The sequence below is a fragment of the Mustela putorius genome, unplaced genomic scaffold (assembly GCF_011764305.1).
Source record: "Mustela putorius furo isolate JIRA1106 unplaced genomic scaffold, ASM1176430v1.1 tig00000228_pilon_pilon_pilon, whole genome shotgun sequence".
NCBI classification, from domain to species: Eukaryota; Metazoa; Chordata; class Mammalia; order Carnivora; family Mustelidae; genus Mustela; species Mustela putorius.
The window spans coordinates 37,863,468-37,886,457 of NW_025421322.1; the positions used below are offsets into that span (position 1 = coordinate 37,863,468).

At 60.8% G+C, this 22,990-nt stretch overlaps 1 protein-coding gene across 1 annotated transcript in view; it reads right to left on the reverse strand.

The window, feature by feature from the left end:
- Positions 1-21,908, reverse strand: part of KCNK9 (potassium two pore domain channel subfamily K member 9) — an 84,750-nt gene extending 62,842 nt beyond the window's left edge. The window contains exon 1 of the mRNA XM_013051782.2: positions 21,529-21,908. Coding sequence (XP_012907236.1) covers positions 21,529-21,811 — 283 coding nt within the window. The 5' untranslated portion in view covers positions 21,812-21,908. The remainder of the gene's footprint in view (positions 1-21,528) is intronic.
- Positions 21,909-22,990: the final 1,082 nt, after the last annotated feature.

The window sequence follows — 22,990 nt, forward strand, 5'->3', positions numbered from 1 at the left end:
GTGAGCTGCAGACCAGCGGCTGTCCCTGAGACCCTACCGCATGCCACCCTGGGGGGCCCACTTTGCAGAGCACATGCTGCTCAGAGAGGTCAGTGAGCTCACTCAAGGCCACATAGCCTGTGAGAACAAAGGCAGGGATTCGAACCAGGTCTTTTCAGAGATTCGGGGGTTCCCCCTCCCAGCAGGGGAGAAGTCAGGAAGGGGAGCAGTGGCACGGCCCGGGCAGAGCAGGAGCACGTGCATCCGCTCATGAATGAAGAGGCCCTTACGAAGCCCTAGTCCATGTCATGGACACTGAGTGAGGGCACAGGCACAAGAAGGAAGCCAGGACGACGGCCCACGACCGGGGGCCCGCGCCTCTCTTCTGACCCCGCAGCCTGCACTTAGCCGGGGGCTCTTTCTCAACTTGTACCCTGCCCGGCGTCCCAGGTGCGGCGAGCCAGGCCCGTGGGCCAGACTCCATGCCATCATCACGCCATGGTGACCCTGCCCCTGAGCCACCTGGCCCCACCCTGTGCCTGTGGGGACTTGGGAGTTGTCCCTGCGGCCAGCCGGTGCTGGCACCTTCTCTTCCTGCTGGCACAGCCTCCGCCCAGCGCGAGCCAAGTGTGGGCTCCTGGCTCCGCCTTGGCCAGCAGCAGCAGCAGAAGTGGGGGGACCGGAAGTTCCGGGCCTGGTCCTTGGGGTGGGGTGTGGGGGGGTGCACGGGGCGCAGGGAAGGACCCAGCTCCAGGAAGGAGCCTTCACCGGGGCCACAGAGACCGGCAGCCCTACCCCAATCTTCTGATGCTTCCTGAGGCATCACAGTGAGGGCCACAGTGAGGGCCACTCCCCGGAAGGAGCAGGGGGCTGCGCCTGAGGCCAGCAGGGTCCTGCACACCTCCAGAGGGGCCGAGGCTGGCCAGCACCCACCAGGGGCCCCTTGAGGGACAGCCCAGGGCGGGAAGTGGGGCGGGAGGTGAGCGGACGGGGCCAAGGCCGCGCTGCCCGGTGACTTCAGGCTCCCGGTCCGCCTTCCTGCCTCTCACAGCCACCACCCTGCGGAGACTGCATCTGTGCTCCCGGGAAGGAGGGCTGAAGGGTGTGGTCCCTGCCATTGTCCCCACCTCCCCGCCGGGCCCCACACCGCCTCTCCCCTGCAGTCAGGGCTCCCCCTCAGGGACAACCTGCCCCGCATCCCAGCCGCTGTGGGTTACGGAGGGAGGACGCGTCCTGGGCAAAGGGAGCACCCACCGCGTGCTAGCCCCGCCATCCGTGCTCCCTCTAGGCACCCCCCGCCAGCCCTCTGAGGCTGCGACTCCGGCGAGCCCCAGGCCACAGCAGACACAGCGAGGACACGGGTTCCCTGCCGCATCGGGGGCCACCCTGCGGAGGATGGCAGAGCCCGCCGGTCTCAGTCTCTGGCTCCAGAGCTGAGGTCCAGCCCAGGGCACCCCCAGCCTCACCCCTGCCTTCACTAGGGCTCAGGGCACACCCAAGCCCAATCAGAACTCAGCCCCATCGCCGGCTCCCCCTTCCTCCGCCCATCCCACACCTGCAGACCCTCCGGCAAGTGCGTCCCCGGACACGCGCCTCACATCTGCACGTCGCGCGACCTCCTCGTGTCTGCACGCACCTTGGTTCACCACATGCCGGGTGCCAGGCCCCGAACCCTCGCCGAGTCTGCTGTACCCAGCCCACCAGCGGACACCGCGCTGGGCAGACCAGGCGAGGTTTCCCAGCTGGAGAGAGGCGGGCCAGGCCGGACATGCCCCCAGCAGAGTGTGCGCCCGCAGCGGCTCTGACCCCGGGGCACGCTCCCCCTCGAATGGGCCGCTCCACACGGGCGCACCGAGCGGAAGGACCCGCGCAGTGGCCTGCGAAGATGCCCGGCAGAGGTACCAACCCGCGCACAGTGAGGAGGCAGGAGCACAGATCTCCCTGAAGGAGCCGGCTCCGGGTGAAGGCGAGAGGCGGACGGCACAGAGGGAGTCTGCGCATCTCAGAAGTCCGCTCTTGACCATGCAGGCTGCCCGGAGCCCCTGCGGGGGTTGGGAGCTGGGACAGGGGCTGCCCGCTGGAGGAGGCTCGCCGTGGCCCAGGGCTGGGGACGGCCCAGCAGTGCAAAGGCTAGGCGCTCCCTCTGCCAGACGGGGGGAGAGTCCAGAATCTTACCCAGCAGGGCTGGCAGGGGGTCAGCCCCAGCTCAAGGGGTGGGGACTGACCACCCAGAGTGGACAGGCCGGCGGCCTGGAGTCCGGAGTGAGGACCTGTGCCGGGAGCATCCCTGGGGAGCAGTACTGAGCTCACCAGCAGGTGGTCCGGCCTGGAGCTCGGAGAGCGGGTGTGCACCAGCTGAGCGGGGTGTGCACCAGCTGGAAGAGGGGCCCTGCCCCCAGTGGGAAGAGGGCTCCCTTCCCAAGCTCCTGGCAGCCCCACAGACACCACGCCAGGCCCTGCAGGTACCCGGGGATTTGGCAGAAAAGCAGCAAAGTCAGAGGCAGCTCCGAGTGAGCAGAGAGGCCAAGGGGTACAGGGAGAAGCCTGATCCCGCAGAAAGCGAGACTGCCCCCCCACAACCCACCGCGCCATGCGAACACCTGCCACTCAGCTGTTGTTTTTCAAGAATTTGCTTTTCTGAAAGGCGTGGAGAATATTCTAGAACAATTAAATATAGCTTCTGTGGAAGCTGTTCCATTTACATGCCTATGTGCATTCAACAAACATCCTCTGAGGGTCTGCTCTGGGCCAGAGGCTGGTGGACAAGTGCCTCGGCCACAGTGGGGTGAAGACAGCCCTTCCAGGCTCAGAACGGGCTGAGCCGCACACAGGGTGACAGGTGTCAAGCAGGCAGGGGGCCTTGGGGCTGCAGGACACACAGGTAGGGCACCTAACCAGCCAGAGAGGGCTTCATGGAGGAAGGGGCGTTAGTGCTCGGTAACTCGGTCTGCAGGGCACAGGGGTCACGCGGCACAGGGCTGAGTCGCAAGCAAGAGCTCAGACTTCGAGGGCCCTGAGAAGACATGCCACCTGCTGTAGGCTGCTGGGAGCCATCACTGGCTTTTCAGCAAGGGAGTGACTCGATCTGATTTGATGGCCGGTGGCCAGGGCAATGCACATCAGCACAGGCCTTGAGCCATCTCAGAAATGCACGCCCGGGGAGAAGGCCAGCAGGGAACATGGTCTCAGTGCCGTGTTGCGTAACGCCCGGTGGCCCCCGCCAGCCAGCCCTTTAACAACAAATGCTTAGGTCATCCCCAGAGGAAGCCAAAAATTAGAGGGTTCCTCTCCATGCCCAGAAAGGACCCAGGCTGGGCTGGAAAACAAAACCCTAAGGAAAAAACCCAGAACACCTCGAATGGCCAGGTCTCCCGGGTGTGGCGGGGGAGGGTGGCTTTCAGCCAGGGGCATTGGGGGCTGGGGCAGGGGTCTCCGACTGGGCTCTTCTAAAACACATGACGGCAAGGTCCTGGCTGGTGGCCAACAGCCCCCTGACAGGAAAGAGGGAGAGAAAACTGTCCCAGGATCCTGAACACCCCCTCCTTGCAAGGTCGCCCCTGGGCCCGGGAAGAAATGCTTCTGACATGGAGAACGATGTCCCGCCAGTGACCGAGTCCCCCGGCAGAGGGCGGAGAGCCGGAGTCTGGAAATCAGGCAGCTCCTTCCCGCTCACCCCTACAGCCCTGCCCTTCTCACTCGGGGGAGTGGGGTCTCCCTGTGAAAGCCTTTCCCATTTCAGCCCCATCTTCTCTGCTGATTCCTCCAACAAGGGATTCTTGAGGAACCCCAGGATGCCAAATAAAGCCACTGAGACCCATGTCTGCAGCAGCAGGAGACCCAGAACCAACCCGGACTGCAGGCTCCCTTCCCACACAGGGGACAGCAGATCGCCCTGCGGGCTTGCTGCTGACCAGGAGGCACCAGGTCCCCTATCCCTATCAGGACGTGCAGCCACCGGCCATGGCTGAGGGCGCAGAGGGTTGGCCCTGCCACGGCGGTGTGTGGGCGCAGAATCTTGCAGAGCCACCGAACAGGAGGCCAGGAGTCCCTTCCACCCAGGGTTCCAGGCTCCACTTGCCCTGGGGCCTGGAGGCAGGTGTGAGATGGGGCACGAGGCCTCACCCCGCTCGTGGTCCATGTGTGGCCCCGAGACCCACCCTGGCCGATGAGTAGAAGCAGAAGTTTGCCGGGGGCCTCCAGGATACTGTGCTCAGAGAGCAGCCTCAGCGGTCACAGGCCTCTGCCTCTTGTCCCATCCTGATTCAACCGCTTGGAACAGAGACGATGCCACCAGCATGACCACAAAGGACAGAAGGAAGAGGGAGGAGGAAATCAAAGGAGCCTGGGCACCCACGGCCCCAGAAAGCGGACCCCGGGGACCAGCACAGCCGCTCGCTCAACAGTCCAGCCAGACACCCCCGGGCACTCACACCCTCCGGGGGCCTCCAGCCCGGCCGCGCCTCGGCAGGGCCCCTCTGGATGCTCCCAACCCCAGCGCCTCACTGGGCCAGCCCTCAGGGAAGGCACGAGAACACACTCTTCTGCAACTTTGTGTCCAGCGTCTGACAGGCTCTCCTTCTGTCCTCCTCCAAAGCCCCAAACACATAGGAGCTTCCCTCAGAGCCATGGTGAGGGTTACTGTGTACAAATCTCAGGCACACACACCAGATTTCTGACCTTGCTTTATACCTTACTTTTATGCTTTTTGTTATAAGCCATGCCTCAATCTTCCTGAAAGGAAAGTATCAAGTAGAAGTTAAAAACACAGACACCTATGCCACAAATGTTAATAAAAGCCATCAGGCATGGACGTAAGCTCAGGATAAGGAAGAATGTACAGTAAGAAGTATCAAAAACGATAAAGAAAGCTTGCTTTGTAAAGATTCTCCACCAAGAAGAAACAGCAAACACAAACCTTCCTATGTCTAAGCTTCGAAATCCACGAAACTAAAATTCCAGAAACACAAGGGGACGTGGGCAAACCCCAAAGGCCAAGTGCTGAAGGAGACACTGACAGACGTCCCTCCAAAATTATGGAGCCCTCCATAATGATGGTAATCAAGTAACCATAAACCTGGGCGCAGGGTGGACGCCAGTGGGGTCTGGCCGTGGAAGCGAGGGCACAGGAGACCCCGTGGAACTGTGATGGTGGGGGTGCCATGAGGACCAGCCGGGAGCACAGGCACCACTCTGGGCATGAAGGGCCACAAAATAGTGATCATTTAAAACCCTCTGTGTGCGTCATCCAACCTGCACACAGGCTGACTTAGCCAGCGTTCGCTCATTTTCTACCCCTGAAAAGGATCTGAATAACATAATAAGCAAGTCTGATTTTTTTTCGGTTTAGGGAGAACTGTATGCACACTGGGGAGATAGATGTTCTTTTCCAAAACCCATGGAACTTTACCAAAAGTAATCCTTTTATTCCAAGGAAGAAGTCCAATAAATTTTAAAATGTAGAAGCTGTACATCATAAATGCATCCCCAGATAGTGAATGTCCGAAGACCGTGAGCTCTTTTAAATATGTGACCACAACAGCTCACTTCGACATCCTGACAAACTTGATGGCTGCGGCTATGGTCATTGCCACTAATATGTCCATTTTACAGGTGGCAAAAGCACAGAGAGGTTGCATTTCACACCCAAGGTCACACAGCTAGTAAATGGCCACGGCAGGTATAACAGCTAGGCAATCTGGCCACAAAGCTCACGTCTGTAATAGCTATGCTGACAAAAATGTACGTCCATCAAAGTGCACAAAATTAAAATAGTACACTTCAACTAATTCTTGGATTAAAGAAAAAAAATACACTCTCTGGTGAATTCTTTACAAATAAGTGCCCATAACAGATCGATGGGAGACAGCCATGGCAGCACAAAGAGGAACATGTGTAGCCTTTAATGCATTTACTTAAAAAAAAAAAGCAGCTTAGTAATGCTCAGTGCTTGAAGATGAGGAAAGAGAATCCTACCTCAAGAAGCTAAAATAGGTGTTTCACAATGCAGCCACGACAACGAGGAAGACAGACAAACTTAAGTAACAACTAAAAACAACAGCTGTCGGGGCGCCTGGGTGGCTCAGTGGTTTGGGCTGCTGCCTTCGGCTCGGGTCATGATCTCAGGGTCCTGGGATTGAGCCCCGCATCGGGCTCTCTGCTCCGCAGGAAGCCTGCTTCCCTCTCTCTCTCTCTCTCTCTCTGCCTGTCTCTCTGCCTACTTGTGATCTCTGTCTGTCAAATAAATAAATAAAATCTTTAAAAAATAAATAAATAAATAAATAAAAACAACAGCTGTCTCTTTTAAAAGATCAATATATGTCGGCAACGAATTCCAAATATTTTCAGGCAATGTACGGGCCAAAGAAAGTTTGTGAGCAGGCCAGGGCTGGCGTGGGACCCAAGGAAGTGCTGCATCCTCTTCTGCACAGCAAGCTGCTGGCAGCCGCCACCTCCCGGGAGTGGGGCCGAGGGGCTGGACCTGACCGGGCACCGCCACTCCTGCCCTGCTTTCTGTTCAAGTGTTTGGAGTTTTCACTGTGCATATTTTCAAATATATACTAAAGCAAGAAAACAGCATAACAGACGCCCAGATACAAAGAGCTGAGATTCTGTAATTAGCTCAAGGCCAATCCTGTTCGACCCAAACCCAGGCACCCCAACTTCTCCTGCAATTCAGATTTTTTGAAGCCAATCCCAGACCCTGCATTCCATCTCTAAGTGTTTCTGTGTTTATCTCCAAAAGATAAGGACTTGTTTCTGATGGAGAACCATCATAAGACGATCACACCAAAAACGTACCACAACCATGCATGTGTGTGGATTACAGAAGTACTGCATGCTACCTGCTTAAAAATCCAATGACAATCTGGTTTAAGAGAACCCCGGGAGGCTTCATGTATCCCAGCCCCAGATGTGCTGAAGGAGGCAGGACACCCCGAGTCCACACACAGGGACACTGAGGCTGGGACCAGGCACAGGGCTTGCGTCAGGTCTCCTCATGACACAGCCTGCCCTGGCTCCACACTACCACCAACATACAAGCAGATTCTGAGAGTAACAACGGACTGGTTAACACGTTGAAGCCACAAAATCTCCATGACCGTCATGAGACAGGCTCCTACTCCTACACATGACACAGCACAGGACCAACCTCTGCTGAGCCACTCCTCCAGGGCAGGCCCTGGATGACGTGCTTTCCTCTCGATTTTTATCACTTAATGTTCAGCCCAGGAGTGGGTGATGGGCTAGGCTGCATCCCCCCAAATTCCTATGCTGAAGTCCTACTGCCCAGGATGTCAGAATGTGACTGCATTTGGAGATGGCTTTTTACAGAAGGGATCAAGGTAAACCGAGGTCATACGTGGGGGCCCCCTCCAAAGCGACTGATGTCCTTGTACGAGGAGGGGAGGATGCAGGCGCGCACAGAGGGACGACCACAGGAGGCCACGGGGAGAACACGCCACCTACCTGCCAGGGAGAATCGCCTCAGAAGGAGCCCAAACTGCAGACACCTTGACCTCTGACTTCTGCAGTCCAGAGCTGGGAGACATCAAGTTTCTGTTGCATCAGCCCCCAGTGCATGGTGCTTTGTCACGACAGCCGAGCTGCCCCCCGCAGAGAGAGACGGTATGCCATCTACTTGACAAATGAGAAAGAGCACGTCAGCTTAGAGCTGTGACCTGGGCACCATTCGAACCCAGATTAGAGCCCTAAGCCGTGCTCTCTCCACCGTACCCGGCAGCTGATTACAGATAGCAGGGAGGGGTTGGCCAGGGGTGTGGCGGGCTCACGGTCAGCTGGCAGGATAAGCAGACCGTACCTCCAACCCAGCCTCCTCGAGGGCAGGTGCACCAGCTGCCCTTGGACTCCTGTGACTTGCCGCAGCCAAAGCCATGTGGGTGAAATGACAGTCACGGCGGGGGCGTGGCCGGAAGGACCGCACCTGCTTTCCCTGCCCTCGTGTGCCTCTGCCGTCTGCCAGAGGAAAACGCACAGTGGTGGTGCACGGAGCTGTCCCAGTCAGCCTGCAGGCCAGCACTGACGAGGAGCACCCAGCTGAGCCAGACTGTGAGCAGTAACGAATGGCTGTTGTTTCAAGCCCCCGCAGTGGTGGGTGATTTGTTACGCGTCACTAGCTAACTGATACAGAAGGTCGCCAGCAGCAGCATAAAACAATACTGTTACAAGCACAGACTCTGAGGTCACACTGCCTGGGTCTTAGCCCTGCCCCCACCCCCGTGGAGCCGTGTGACCTCGGGCACGTGGCTTAACCTCCCTGATCTTCCACATCCGCTTAAAATGGGAATGCGTGCAAGTGTCTAGCTGGTAAGGTTGCAGAGAGGGTGGGACTCATTGAGATGGTGTCTGTAAGGAACCAGAACCCTCTAGACACCCTGCGACTGATCATGATTGTTGAAGCAAGACAAGAGAGGTTTAACTTGCCCTGGGAAGCTCTGGTCGGCACAACCAGAACAAGCAGTTGGGAGATCTTGGGCCTCTTGTTTGTTTGAACGTTGACGTCACATCTGCCCTTCCCTACTAATTTAGGGAAGTGGTGAGCTTCCTGTTGCTAGAAGGCTCAGCCATGGCCTCATCCTATCTGAAAAGGGCGGGACCAGATGGCCTCTGAGTCCTCGTCTCAGACAACAATCACCGAGGCTGACTTTCCCGTCCCAGCCCACGGTCTGGGAGCAGAAAGAAGGCAGGGGTGAGACAGCAAGAATGCAGGGTTTCAGGGCCCACAGCCGGAGTTCAAGTCCCAACTCCACTGTGTCACCTTGGGCGAGTCCCTGGATCTCTGTGACCCTCATCAGCACAACGGGGTTAATACTCAACCCTACCTATGTCACAGGGTCGCTGTGCGGATGGAGATGGCAGAGGATGGGAACCTGCCTTGTAAAGCAGACGTCCCAGGGACAAGCAACAACCACAGAGCCAGCCACAGGGACGGACGGCACTCTGGGCACAGCAGTGGGAAAGCCTTCCATCTCTGAAGTCCTCCCGTTCACGGGGCCAGGACGGGCCAGGGTGTACCAAGCATGCTACTGTGGTCCATTCTATCCCCACGGCAGGCATGACTAATCAATCACAGAAGGTACTCCTCCCCACTGGGGCAGAGGCTCAGGGTTCCAGTGACCACGCCAATAGGCCAGACCAGACTGACCACGCAGAACTTCCTGTCCCCAGGCCAGACCACAGTCCAGGGATGCATCTGCTCCTGCCTTGTTCCATGGTGTTCACAAGGTTGTAGGTTTCAGATCTACAAATGCGTCCACGGATGCCCTGGGACCCGCCATGTCTGGGACGAGGGCAGATTTTCCCAGTGGTGGACACCAGCCTTCCAACCCTGTACAACCTGGTCCAGGCTACACAGAGAATACTAAGAAAACCTTCTGGAACAGTAAGAACGTAAGTGCCCCTGACCTGGGGATCCCACCACCACCAAACCTTCAAGTAAGAACCCAGCAGAATCTACACACACGTGTGCACGCGAGTGCACAGATGTTCGGGAAAGCACTACCTATAACAGCAAAAAATGAAAATAAAAAAGGTACATTCCATTGCTATAAACAGGGGAGTAAAGAGACAATAGTACATTCCTTCAGAGGATGCAGAACTGTAAAAATAAATCTCCCTTAAGACAGCAGAAACACAAGGCAAAGCTGGATGTAAACTTAGGAAGGAAAGGGCTCGGCATCCCCGACAGACACTGGGGGTGCCCACCAGCACCTCTCTCCACTCCTTCCTCACCATCAGAACCCCAGTGAGGTTTGAGAACAACATGCCCCTTTTCCAGACTTCCCTGTAGCTAAGATTGGTCATGAGACCCAGTCTTGGCCAATGAGGTGTGAGCAGAAACCTTGGGTGGGCCATCCAGGAAAGCTCTTTAGATAGAAGAAAGCCCACATGGTACATGCCTTTCTCATTTGTTCTTTGGCTTCTTGCTCCCAGGAGGATGCTGGAGGTGATGCTGGTGGTGACGCAGCCATCTTGGAAACATGAGGCATTGGCCTGAGCACAAAAGCCAAGCTGAGGTGGCTGAGCAGAACGTCAGTAGGAGGTGGAGTCTCTGAGGACACCACAGAGCCACCTACCAGCCCGTCTACCTGGCCCAGACACCTCAACTGAGGAAGATGAGACTGTTGTCCGGTCAAGTCACCATTAATTGGGTTTTCTGCTGCAGGCAGCTGAACACAATCTCTAACACATTCATTCTGATAAAGTGAACAAAACAGTGGGCACGTGTGGGCAACAACGAACATGTGAACATGAAACACTAAAGCCATTTTGTACTAGACCACAGACCCACAGGGGAGTTCTGGGCCTTCCCCACTCGTTATAAAATATGTTCTGCCATTGCTTACTAGTGTTCAGTGACGTGGGAGCTTTTCTGTGAATCAACCCACACCAGCATCCACTCTGCCACAGTCTGCGTCCCTCTGGCCTGCACACTGTCCCTAATCAGTGAGAGACCCGTTCTGACCACTGCAGGGCTCCTCAGTACTCAGGGCACACAGTCTGCGAGCTTCCAGAAACGGCCCTCTTGCTGGGAGCCCTGTCATAACAACCAGACCCTGCAGGAACATCTCCCCAGCCCCCCGTGGCATCCTGGAGCCCGGTCGTCTCCTGGGCCCCACACAAGACCTGTGGCCCAAAGCCAAGGACGGCCCATGTCAGCAGCACAATTTTTACACCAAATCTAAGAGACATAAAGTCCCAAGACCACCCGGCAAGCCACGGGGCCCAGAGCTGTCTCCAGACAGACCGAGGGCCATATAACCCAGTTGCAACAGGGGCCACGGTGCCCCACCACAATGCCGCCTTCAGCTTCCGCTTGAGCGGTGGAAGCCAGGGGTCCACCAGGGGTGCTCCCCGACACCTGCGTGACTCCCCCCAGTTCCATCTGGGTGACTCACACCCACCCCCAAATGACTCACCCCAATCCCACCTGGGTAACTTCCCCAAACTTTACCTGAGCGGCTCCCCCCATCCCCCTGTGTGACTCACCACAGTCCCACCTGCATGACTCACCCCTACCCGAGTGACTCACCCCTACCCGAGTGACACTCACCGTGGTCCCCGAGTGGCTCCCCCCACCCCACAGGAGCAGCTCACCTCAGCCCCTCCGGAGGCTCTCCCTGCCTGTCTCCGTCCCTTGACAAGCCCCACACCTGGACTGGCCTCTCCTGCGTGGCCTCCTCCGAGCCGAGGGAAGGAGCTCCCTTTCCGGCGCGCACGTGAGAATGAGACACACGGTTCGCGTGATCATACACGCACACGCACGCACACACACATGCACAGGATGCGCAGACACACTCGCACACACGCCCCTCGGCCCCCACCCCCCACGATCGGCGGGAGGCAGCTTCTCCTCCAATCCCACAGGAGAGGCTCAGTGAAGAGAAGTCCCCAGGCGGGGGGGCCACGCGGCCACGTCGGAGACGATTCTGCCTGTCACAGTTGGCTGAGGGCGTCACCGGGAGCGAGTCGGCGGAGGCAGGGATGCAGCCGAACATCCGACAGTCCCCGGGAGCCCTGACTGCCGAGGAGTCCCCAGCCCCAAAGTGGGCAGTGGGGGGCGGGGTGAAGGCCGCCTTCGCCCAAAGTCACCTGGGGGGAGGGGTCAGAGCCCAGCGCACGACAGGCCGGAGCTGGGCCCTGTGCACAGCTCCGTGCCCTCTGCCGCGCTCGCGCCAGCATCCTCTTTGGGGTCCCCAAGAAGTCACGGTCTCTGGCCCACAGACGTAGGGACACAGCCAGAGCAGTGCCTGACGGGAGCTCCGACAGTGACCGGCAGAGTCACCTCGCCCAGCTCCTCCTGGGCTCGAAGATGCGGGCCGGGCAGCAGGAGGGACAGGTGCACAAACACAGGGGACTCTGGGGGCCCAGGGCACAACCACGGCAGGGCTGCAGCCACCACCTCCATGTGGACGGCTCCCCTGCTGGCTGCGGGCCCCCAGGCTCTGCCCCTCCCCCCGGCAGGCCTCGCCCACCCCTGGAACTCACAGCACCCCAGATACATGCCTACACCCCACACCTCTGACAAATGGTCGACAGGATCCAAAGACCCCACCGCCACCGGCTGCACACGCTCACCACCGTTCCAGGGCCCTGACGCGGTGTCTTGTTCCCGACATTTCATCGGACAGTCCATCAACCAACCCTTTTGAGGACCGAGTGGCTTCAGGTGCACAGAGCCAGCACAGCCCAAGCACTCACTGTCACCTTCTGACGGGTGTGCAGGGGACAGACACGAGGACAGTCTCAGCGCCTTGAGAGCACCGTGCCAGGCTGCGTGGAGGGGAGAGCCCGGGCCGCGGCCCAGGGACAGTCAAAGGCCATTTCGCAGACAGTCGTCTCTTCCCACCGGGCGCCCAGCTTTCTCACGTGGGTCTGTCACTAGTGGTGGTGCTGGAGACCAACATCACACATCGAAGTCTGAGGAGTGGGACGCTCCCCATGTGGCAAGACGGGCCCCTAACTTGCCGTGTTCCGTTAAAACCAAGAGCTCAAGTTCAAAAGGCTGAGGCCGCCTCCGACCCAGGGGCCCCCCAGGCACGTAACCGAGTGGGATGATGGTGCCCTGAGCCACTCAGCCCTAAGGCGTCCTGCCGTCAGGGGCCAGGGGTGTGGCTCAGGGTCTAGCAGGCCCGCCCCAAACACCTTCTGGGGACCCCGAGCCCAGTCCCGCCCTGGGGGCTTAGGAGTCTACCCGGGATGCTTTGGCAGACACAAAACTAGGGCAGCGTGAGTGAGGTGTCCCGGGACGGCGAGGTGTCCCAGGACGGCGGGCTGCAGTGGGCTGGGGGCAGAGCCACAAGTCCTCTGCCAAGCCGGGGAAGGACAGCTGGGGGAGGGCAAGGCACAGCTGGAGAGCGGGCAGCAGGCGAGAGCTCTGGGCTGGGCAGACACGGCAGGAAGTGGAGGACTGGAAGGGGCTCTGGCCTGAGGACCGGGCTCTGGGCCCAGAGGGGACAGGCTACCAGCAGGGGAAGCCGGGAGCCATGGGCTTTCCCAAAGCGGGTCGTGGCGGCAGACATCCCAGGAAGCCACCCTTTCTCAACAGGGACAGGCTGGGGATTGAACCGCTGGGCTTGCACACCGGGCCCCGAAAGCCCACGAGCCTGGCCCCCCGCGCTGATGACCTCCTTCTGCAGCTGGCGAGACCCCTCGTGAGGGCCAGCGTCACGATGTCATCCATCCGACGGCTAAAGACGGATGTCCCCAAGGGCATGGGCCGCACCTGACAACTTCCCCGCTTCACGCACATGACAGCTTGGCATCCACCTGGATGTCCTCCTAAGGACCCAAAGCCCCAGGTGCAGGTCAGGCCTTTCCCAGGTGTGTGCTCAGGGTTCACAGCAACACACGCCAAGTTCTGTGGTTCCGCTTCACAGAGGAGGGAGCTGAGGCCTAATGGACATGACCAGGACTGGGGCCACAGGACCCCAGGATCTCCCCGTTCCCCGACCCCCTCTGGGCTCAGTCCCAGGAAGCATGTGGGGTCACCTGGACCGGGAGGCTGCGGTCACAGGTGCGGCACAGACCCGCCTCCCCCAGCCTCAGAATGCCAGGCCCAGCATCCCCCCTGCCACACCAAAGGTGTGCCCACCTCCACCACCGCCCCTGGTCACACTGCCCCCTCCTCCAGTCTGACCCCACCCTTCACCAGGGCCCCCCGCTGGTTCCTCGCAGGGCCCGGCCCACGAGGAGGGCGAGGACAGTTCAGGGCTGGCCCGTGCAAGTGGCTATCCCCCGGGGCAGGTCTCCTCACTGCTGGAGGTCCGGCTGACCCCCGAAAACCCAGGCAAGAGCAGGGGTGGGGCAGCGGCCCCCAGCCTGGAAAGACGGTCCGGGGAACGCTCGGCGCCGACTGCTGCTCACGACGTGCTGCCCGGCCGGGCCAACACTCTCGGGCTCGCTCCAGAATTTTCTTCTCTCTCCCCACCGCTGCCCACTCTCCCACCAACCATCCCCTCTTCTCTGGGTCCGCAGTGCAGGATTCTACTTTTTTATTCAGAGACTGTACCTGGGTTCACACCAGCACAAGGACGGAGAGCCTGCCGCTGAGGAGGACAGAGAAGTCTGCACGAACTAGAAGCTCCGGCCCCGTCAGCCCAGAGAGGGGCTGCCCAGGAAGGCGACCGTGAGCACGCCTGGCGGGGGCATGAAAAGAAGGTCCTCCCCCTTGACAATGGCAGGGGCGACGGTCTGCTCTCCCTGGCGGTCCGACCAGACCTGGAGAGCACACACACAGACCCAAGTGGCTCAGAGGAGAAGGACCAGGCTTATGGAGGGGTGACTGGGAGAAACTCAGGGGCTTAGGACCACCTCCGAGTCCCTGAAATCGGTTAGGGACAGAAGGCAGACCAAGCTTTGATCACCCCTTCTTCGGAGGCCTGTAAGCTTACAGGTTGGGTGCCCTTAGCTGGAAAGGGAGAACCTTCTACAGGCAGAGATCCCAGGGCTGGGACAGGCAGGAAAAGGGGTCTTCGAGCAAAATCCCTTGATGAAATGAACACCAAGCCCCCGGCCCCCAAAGCTGGCATGGAGGAGAACATCCCCTGGGTGAGGCGGACCCTCATCTGAACTGCACTGCTGCCCGTGCGACTCTCTCCACAGTGCGGGCTGCCCCTCCTTTATCAGCCAGGCCCACCCGGTGCCCTCGCCCCCAAATTCCTGGGGCTCTGGCAAGGCTGGTGGAAACAGAGGACAGGGCCGCATGTGCTCTAGCTCAGAGGGGCAGGTCCCTGGGGCCGTGGCCTGTCTCTCGGGGCTCCCTGTGCGCGTCCTACCCTGGACTACCTCAACACACCCTCCCCCACTCACCTGCACCTCCACATGCACGGGCTGAGTTCCCTCTCCTCTTTTGGGCCTGGCCTCCCAACTTCCAGTATCTGGATGCAGATTTTCTCACCCCTCTTCACGTGACCATGAAACTGGTCACCCCTTTGAAAGACCACCCCCCTGACAGGCACACCCCCCTTCTCCACATGGTGCCCCACCACATCAGAACCGCACGCAATAACCTCGTCTTTCATCTACATACACACCACTGCCTTACATGCAAGGTAATGAGCTCCTTGTCGCTTGAGACATTCAAAAAGAAGCTGACTGGCGAGGGATGCTCTGGGCTGTTGGTAATCCTATGTCTTGACCTGAGTGCTGGTGACAAGGACATGGCTTGTCTGTGAGAATTACTGAGCAATACAGCGTCAGTCGGCATCAGGGCAATACAGATCAGAACCACAGTGAGACACTACCTCACACCAGTCAGGTCGGCTGAAACGGACAAATCAGGAACGACAGATGCTGGCGAGGACACGGAGAAAGGGGAACCTCCGGCACGCCCGGGGGGAATGCGAGTGGGTGCGGCCTCTCTGGAAAACAGCCTGGAGTTAAATGGAGTTACCCTACAACCAAGGTATTTATCCAAAGGATATGAAAATACTGATTCAAAGAGTCACTTGTATCCCAATATTTAGAGCAGCCGTGTCCACAACAGCCACCCTGTGGACAGAGCCCAGATGCCCATCGACAGAGGAATGGAGAAACAAGATCGCCATATATATCGCCATGCATGTAGAAGGGAATATTACTCGGCCATCAAAAAGAATGAAACCTTGTCATTGGCAGCCACGTGGATGGGACTAGAGGGTAGGACGCTAAGCGAAGTAAGTCCGTCAGAAAAAGACACACGGCTTATGATTTCACCGATACGTGAAATTTAAGAAACAAAACAGATGAACATGGGGAAGGGAGGGGAAAAAAAAACAAAAACAGGGAGGCGAACCGTAGGAGACGCTAGAGTTGGAGAGCAAGTGAGGGTTGCTGGAGGGGACGGAGGCTGGGGAACCAGGGAGACCGAGGGACGGGCGAGAAGGAGGCGCGTGAGGAAGCGAGCTCCGGGCACGGCATGCATCTGGTGAATCACTAGATCCTACCCTGAAATTTAAAAAAAAAAAAAAATTAAAAAAGAATTACTGAGCAATATACTTGTCGTTTAAGTGTATTTTTCTGTGCGAACATTATAATTTAATAAATATTTCTTAAAGATTTTCATTTATTTGTTCGAAAGGGGGGGAGTGCGTGTGCAGAGGGCGAGGTAGGGGGCAAGGGAGGGTCCCAAACAGACACCCCCTTAGCACAGAGCCCGACCTGGGGCTCACCCTGATGACCCCGAGATCATAACCTGAGCCGAAACCGAGAGTCGCACGCTTAACCCACTGAGCCACGCAGATGCCCCTCGATAAGCATTTTTAAAAATCGAAAGCGCCTGGGATTGGCTGAGAGCTTCTGAGGAGGGACATGGGGCCGGCAGGCCCTGGAGATCCAGCGTCAAAGCTCTGGCACTGATGGAGATGCTGGTGGGGGCCCTGCGCCCACTCACGGCCGCGTGCCTCCTCCCCCCGCCCAGACCGGAGCGGGAGAGGGACAAACCCGCGTGACGCAGGAGTGAGCAGGCCCCAGGCCGGGACGGAGGACCCGGGGAGGCTCGGAGCAGTCAATGAGGGACTGAGCGAGAGGGTGAGTGTCGCAAGGACAGCGGTACGCACGCAAGGGTGCGCAGAGCAGGGCCGAACAGGTGCCTGGAGGACCCAGGGAGTCAGGGCACGGGAACGGGTGGCGGGAGGTGTGAGCCCAGGGGCCTGGGGAGGAGGAGGAGAGCCGCTCCTGAGGCCTGCTTCCCCCCTGCTGCTGCTCTGCCCCCGGACGAGCTGTGGGGACGACGCAGGGAAGAGCAGGTCCTGGCAGCGAGAGCTGGAACCCTGGTCCCCTCGGACAGCTCCCTGCTCCGAGCCCTCCCTAGGAGCCTGCATACACTTCCGCCGTCTCTTTCATGTCCCCCGGAGTCAGAAGGGCCCTCAGGTCTCTGCCTCCACCACAACTATAAATAGGCAGTGTTTACTGGAGGGCCAGTGCCACCTCGAGCGAGGCCGGGTCCAGGCAGGGCCTGGGGGACGAGGAGGAGGAGGAGCCACAGGCTTGCAGGGCTCCTGCCCATGGACGGTGGCCACGCAGGAAAGGCCAAGGGAGCGCCACCCCTCGGGTCCAGGCCCCCCGTGTGCCAGCGCAGGCCCTTCACCGGGGTCTCGCCCCGCAGATCTCCTGAGCGGTGCAGTGACAGGGAGAGGCAGAAAGGTGCAGACGGAATGTTCCACAGGCCCACCCTGGGCTCCTGGGACAGAGCCACGGCAGGAGCCCACGGGGTATCACGGAGTTCACGGCCCTCTGCCTCCCTGTGCTGCTGAATCTGCACCTCAGTTTTCTCATCCAGCAAGTGCCGCAATGGTCCTGGCGGGCTGGTGGGGAGACGAGCTCACGCGTGTGTGCGCTGCTGCCTGCGGCACCTGCTGCTCTGGCCCTCAGGGCCTGCGTCCACTTCACGTCCCCTCGCCGGATGCCCACCTTGGGCCGGGTCTGCAGGCGCGGGGGGCATGGGGGTCCAGACACAGTTCTCCTGGGGTCCCCTTTCCCGTGCTGACAGAGGGGGAGGCGCAGGAGCTGGGGCGCAGCTCAGGGAGGCAGCAGGTGGCAGAGGGGAAGGCCAAGCCTCCCTGGAGGGTGAGGACCTGCCCGGAGGACGCAAAGGGCCCTCCCCGGGGGGAGCACTCCCGCTGGGCATCCCGCACCCAGGGTGCAGACGGGTGAACTGGGTTCCGCTCTCCCTACTCCTCACGCTGGAGCACGACCAGCAGTCTGGGTTTCCAGCTCCTCTCTTGCCTCAAGGCCAGGCCTTATCTTGTCATCTAGCCTGTCCCCAGAGTCTCAGAGGCAACGCAGACAAGGCAAGGGCAGGCGCACAGCGAGAGCGTAAACTCTGCACTGGAAACTACACCCAGGAGTGCCAGAAAACACCGCGACCCGCTCTCCACCACGGGGAAGCCCCATTCAGGTTCCACATGCCAGTGAGAACCTGGAGATGCCCCTCTGGGCTCCCACTTGCTGCCGGCAGGGGACCTTAAGCAAGGAACGGACTGGAGCCCCAGAACTTATTCCCAGAGTCTGCCCCACTCCCAGCCCGCAGACCCTGCCTCCTGAGCCAGTCACCCCGGCGCCCCAGGGCCACCGGCCCGGCTTTGGATGCTCCCCAAGGACCCGGAGAGACACTGCTCCTCCAAACTGTAGCCAAAACCAAAACCCCCCATCTCCTTCCCCACCTCCATCCCCCTACTCAGACCAGTGTCCTTGGTCCTCCGGGCCCTGCAGATGGGATGTGAATTTGAGTGGGGCTTCTCCATCTTTCATGGTCCTCAAGGGGCCGACAACCGAGGTCACAGATGTTAGAGTCAACACAGAAGCGTCACGGAGGTCCCTTCTGCAGTCAGAGGAGCGCTGGCCTTGGGGCAGCTGGGGCCCAGGGCACCTCCTCTAGGAAGGTTACTGGTTTGCCCCTGGGGCAGAGCGGTCCTTTCGGACTTTGCCCTGGGCAGGGGGATTCCAGCCAGGCCCTGGGCCTGGGGGCAGCGACTTCCAACCATCCCGCTAAGCAGATTAGGGTATGGCGTTGTGTGTGTGTGTGTGTGTGTTGGGGGGGGGCTCCCATCTTCAACAGGGGCTGCAGCCCCGCAGGTGGCTTCAAACGCCCCTAATGTCAGAAGCCACAGGTTCAGAGGAGCAGCGCCTGGAAGCCACGGCCGGCTGTGCGGAGCCTGCCCTTTCTGGGCCCGCTGGACCTGTGTCCCCCCCCTCCGCCCACAGTGCCTGACAGCGGGGGGGGGGGGGGGCTGCGTGCTCTCCCTCGCGGGGAGGTGCGGCCACGGATCCAGTGCAAAGTGCTAATTATATCGTTTTTAAAATCCATTTCCGAGAGTGAGCTAATAACTGCATCCGAGAAGCGGAGTTCACTTACGGACCACGAGTGCCACCGGAGCCCGCCTGCCTCGCTGACTGGGCTCAAAGTTGCAGCGTGCTCAAGAAATCGCTCAAGGTTAGATTAAAAATAAGAACACCCGTGAAGATTCACCGGACTCATTAATATCCCTGTCCAATAGGAGACAGCTCCTCGGAGGGCCTGGCTTGGGGCTGGTTTTTGTTCTAGGCCTAGGAGGACCTTAATTTGCATTTATATTAAAAAAGAAGAAAACAAACAGAATTAGCTAGAAAGGTGCTTTGTTTCCTGTAAATCTGAGCTCTCCTGCTAAACATTTTCCTAAGGCAGCCGGCATGCACTTGGCCTCTGTAGGGGAGCGTGGACTCACACCTACTGCGCGCAGGGCGCCCTGCAGGCAGTGGTGAGCACCACAGGGCCCACCAGCCCTCAGCTTCTACCTGGCAGGTGAGCACTGTCCCCGGCTCCTTCCACAGGTGCGGAAAACGCACTGGGAAAAGAGAAATGACCTGTCTGGGTCCTCCAGGGTGACCAGACTTGGGCTGCAAGCCAGCTCCCTGGGCTCCAAGCTCAGGTCGGGGAAGCTAAGTAAAGGCAGCGTTGTCTTCCTTGTCCTTACACACGCATTCCCAGCTTTCTTTCCAGAAACCCGGGTGGAAACTCAAGGAAGGGAGGGAGAAGGACCCACAGCCGTCAGGTGCCGCTCCGGTCCGGGACGGCGGGAGTCCCAGCCGCGCGCCCCGCTGAACTAACAGCCTCCATCTGGCCACACGTTCCTTGACTTTTCTCTTTGGAGCCTTGAGTGTTGGAAGCACGTGCCTGGAACTACCAATAAGGATTAATAAACACCCCCTGATGGGAACCTTGTCAGTCTCCCTAGTTCCTTTTTCAGGTAAATGGGAGCATCTTGAGGTTTGGTTTTCCCTCCAGTCCTCTCCTCGGTGTTGTAGCTCAGCACGTGAGACCAGCCACGGGTCTCAAGGGCTCATGTCAGTCCTGGGGCTGGTTTGCCCGCAGATGTCACCTGCTCTGGGGCTAGATCACTAAAGGCATGTTTAGGGCCGTCAGTGCTGGAGGCATATGTCTCGCCCTCGGGCTCACAGCCAGTGGGACCCTGTACCCCCAGGATCACCGCCACATGCACCCGGACATTGTGACCACGGCTCGGGCTGCAAGTTGGAAGACAAGCATGACGGCGAGGACTGCCCGGCCCTTCCAGAGGCTGGAAGCACGGGTGGGGGAGGAAGGGCTTTTCTGCGTGTTGGGGGGGGGCAAGCGCGTGAGGCCGGCGGGCCCAGAGCTGGTTACGTAGACAACAGAAGAGTGGTTTCCTTCCGAAAACATAAAAACCTGCACCAATGAATTAAACATTTCAGACAAGATGACTCCCTACAAAGTCTTCTCCACCAAGAAGCCGAGACAGGCCGTCCTGTGTTGGCGCTTCCTGTTGCATATGGTACTGAGCAATCCTGCTTTTTCAGCAGGCAGAGCTTTCCAGACAAAGAAAAATAGCAAGGGGGAAATTAGAGAAGGAGGTCCAGAGGACTCAGGGCGCAGGAAGGAGAGAAGTGTGAGCAGGAGGAGGCCTCGTCTCACAGCGAGGGGGCACAGGGAACTGGACTGGCCCAGAAAAGAGGCCACGGGAGCCAACACAGTGGCCCTGACAGGTCCACAGAGATGTCCCTGCAGAAGGAGGGTGCCACGGGGGGGGGGGTGAGCAGGGGGGACAAGTTGCAAACCACGGAAACCACAGAGATGCCACCCTCCCTACTGCCACATCCACAGGGGCGAAGTGACCTGATCCAGTTCCCAAGGGTCTCAAAGTGTCACACCTGCAGGCTCTCCAAACCCCCTGACCTCAGTGGGGGCACTGCCCTAGGCACCTCTCAGAGGCTTTGCACGGTGGAAGTGCCCTGGGAGAGGGAGCCACAGGAGTCCCAGGGTGCACCAACCGGACTCCGTCCCCAGACCAGGGCTGAACCTTCCCAATTTCCGGGCAGCAGGCACACTTGCCTTCCCCACCAGCACGGCCCGGGGGTGGACAGGTTCTGCCCTCCTGCCGCCCTCCACTGCCCTCTCAGAGCCGTTCACCTGGCTGCCACCCCCACCCCAATCACCAGAGAACAAACTCTCCTCCCCACCCCCCACCCCCGGGGTCCTGGCACGACTAGGCTCCAGAATTCCAAGAGGAGCCAGGAGGGAGGAAAGCTGAAATCTGGGCTCAGACAAGACGAGCCTTGCGAGGGTCCCCCGCCGCCGCCGGAGTCCCTCTCCGTGCCGCGGAGCCAGGCCGGCCCTCTCCAAGTCCCGGAGAGGTAGTAAGTGTAAGGCTTGGAACCCCGCGCAGCCCAGCCCGCGCTGGGGCGGTGGGTGGGTGGGTGTCTGCTCTGGGATTATTCTTAGCGCTCCACTCTCTTCGCAAAAGTGGCGCCTCCGCCCTCCAGGCTCCGGCACGCTCGCTCGGGGCTCGCACGCCCGGCCCAGACACCGGCGCGGAGCGCAGCTCCGGGTGGGGTCCGCGAGGGGAGAGGCTCGGAGGCGCAGGAGAGGCGGGGGCTCCGGAGAGAGGAGGGGGCGCGGCGGGAGGCCCCCCCCCCCGCGACAGGCTGCGTTTAACCCTCGGCGCCCCGCACCCAGCCCTGCGCCGCGCGCTCAGCCGCCTCCCCGGACTCCTCCCGGGGCGCGGGGAGCCCGGCGGCGGCGCGCCCAGCCCTTACCTATAGTGGTGATGACCGTGATGGCAAAGTAGAAGGAGCCGGCGAATTTCCACTGGACGCCGGCGCGGTGCGGCTCCGACTGCAGGATCACCAGCTCCAGCTGCCGGTAGTCCTCGGCGCTGATGTTGTACTTCCCCTTGATCCGGATCTCCTCGGCTTTGAGTTTCTCCTCCTCGCGCATCTCGTGGTCCGACTCGAGGGCGTCGAAGACGGCGGCGCCCACCAGCAGGTAGGTGAAGGTGCAGACGATGAGGGACAGAGTCCGCACGTTCTGCCTCTTCATGGCCGCCAGCAAGGAGCCGGCGCGGGGGGCATGTCCCGCAGGCTCGCAGCCGCGCGCGTCCCACTGCAGCGCCCGGCGGCCGCCGCCGCCTCCTCCGCCGCCGCCGCCGCCGCCTCCAAGTTGTAAGCGGCGGCGGCAGCAGCAGCAGCAGCAGCAGCAGCAGCAGCGGGGAGGCGGGGGGCGGGGAGGCTGGGGGGGCCCCCCTCCGCCGGGGCCGCCACAGCCGCCGCCACCGCGAGGCGGCTGGCGGGGCAGGGGCGGCGCGGGCCCGGGCTCGGGCGAGAAGGCGGACAGGCACAGGAGGCTGCTCGAGCGCCGGGGCCAGGCGTCCGGGAGCCCCGACACCCTGCGCCAGACCCGGCCGAAGCAGCCCGCCCCACTGCGCAGGGCCATGCACGGCGGCCCCGCTGGGCACCGCGCGGGCCGCGCTGCCCTCCGCACCCCGCCCCCCGCTCCCGCCGGAAAAGCAGGGGCGGGAGCGGGAGCCGGAGCGCGGCCGGAGGGCGGCCGCCGGGGCCCGCGCCCCTCCGGGTCCGGCTCCCGGGCGGCGGCGCCCAGCTAGGAGCCCGCAGGTCTGCGCGCGCCTCGCGGGACCTCCTTCCCCTTCGGCCCTCCTCGCCCCCCCCCTCGAGGGGGGGTGGAAAAGTTTGCGAAGTGGCGGCGTCTCCGGAGTCCCCAGCAGGCGGGGAGGGGGCCGAGCAGGTGCAGCGGGCGGGGCAGCCCGATGCCCGAAGGTCCGAGCGCCCCGCGCCCACCCGGCCGCGCAAGGGCGCGGCGGGGTCCCCGCCGGGCGTCGGCCGGTCCGTGAAGTTTGCTCGGCTCAGCCCCCGAGGCGCGGGAGCGGGGCGCGGCCCCAGGGCGGCAGGGCCCGCGGCAGAGCGGCCTCGGGGGCGGCCGGGGGACGGCGCGGCGGCGGTCGGCCAGCCCGCTCCTCCGGGGGCGGCGGGCGAGGCGGCGGCGGCGGCGGCGGCGGGAGGGGTCCCGCGGGCCTCGCGGAGCTGCGGGATGGGCGCGGGCGCATGAGCCGCGCCGGGGTCGGGGCCCTCCGGCGTCCGGGCGTCCGGGGAGGCGGCCGCTGCGCTGGTCTGTCAGGGGCGCTGCGTGCGTGCGCGCCGGAGGGAGCCGAGTGTGTGTGCGTGTGTCTGTGCGTATGTGTGTCCGTGTGTGCCCGTGTGTGTG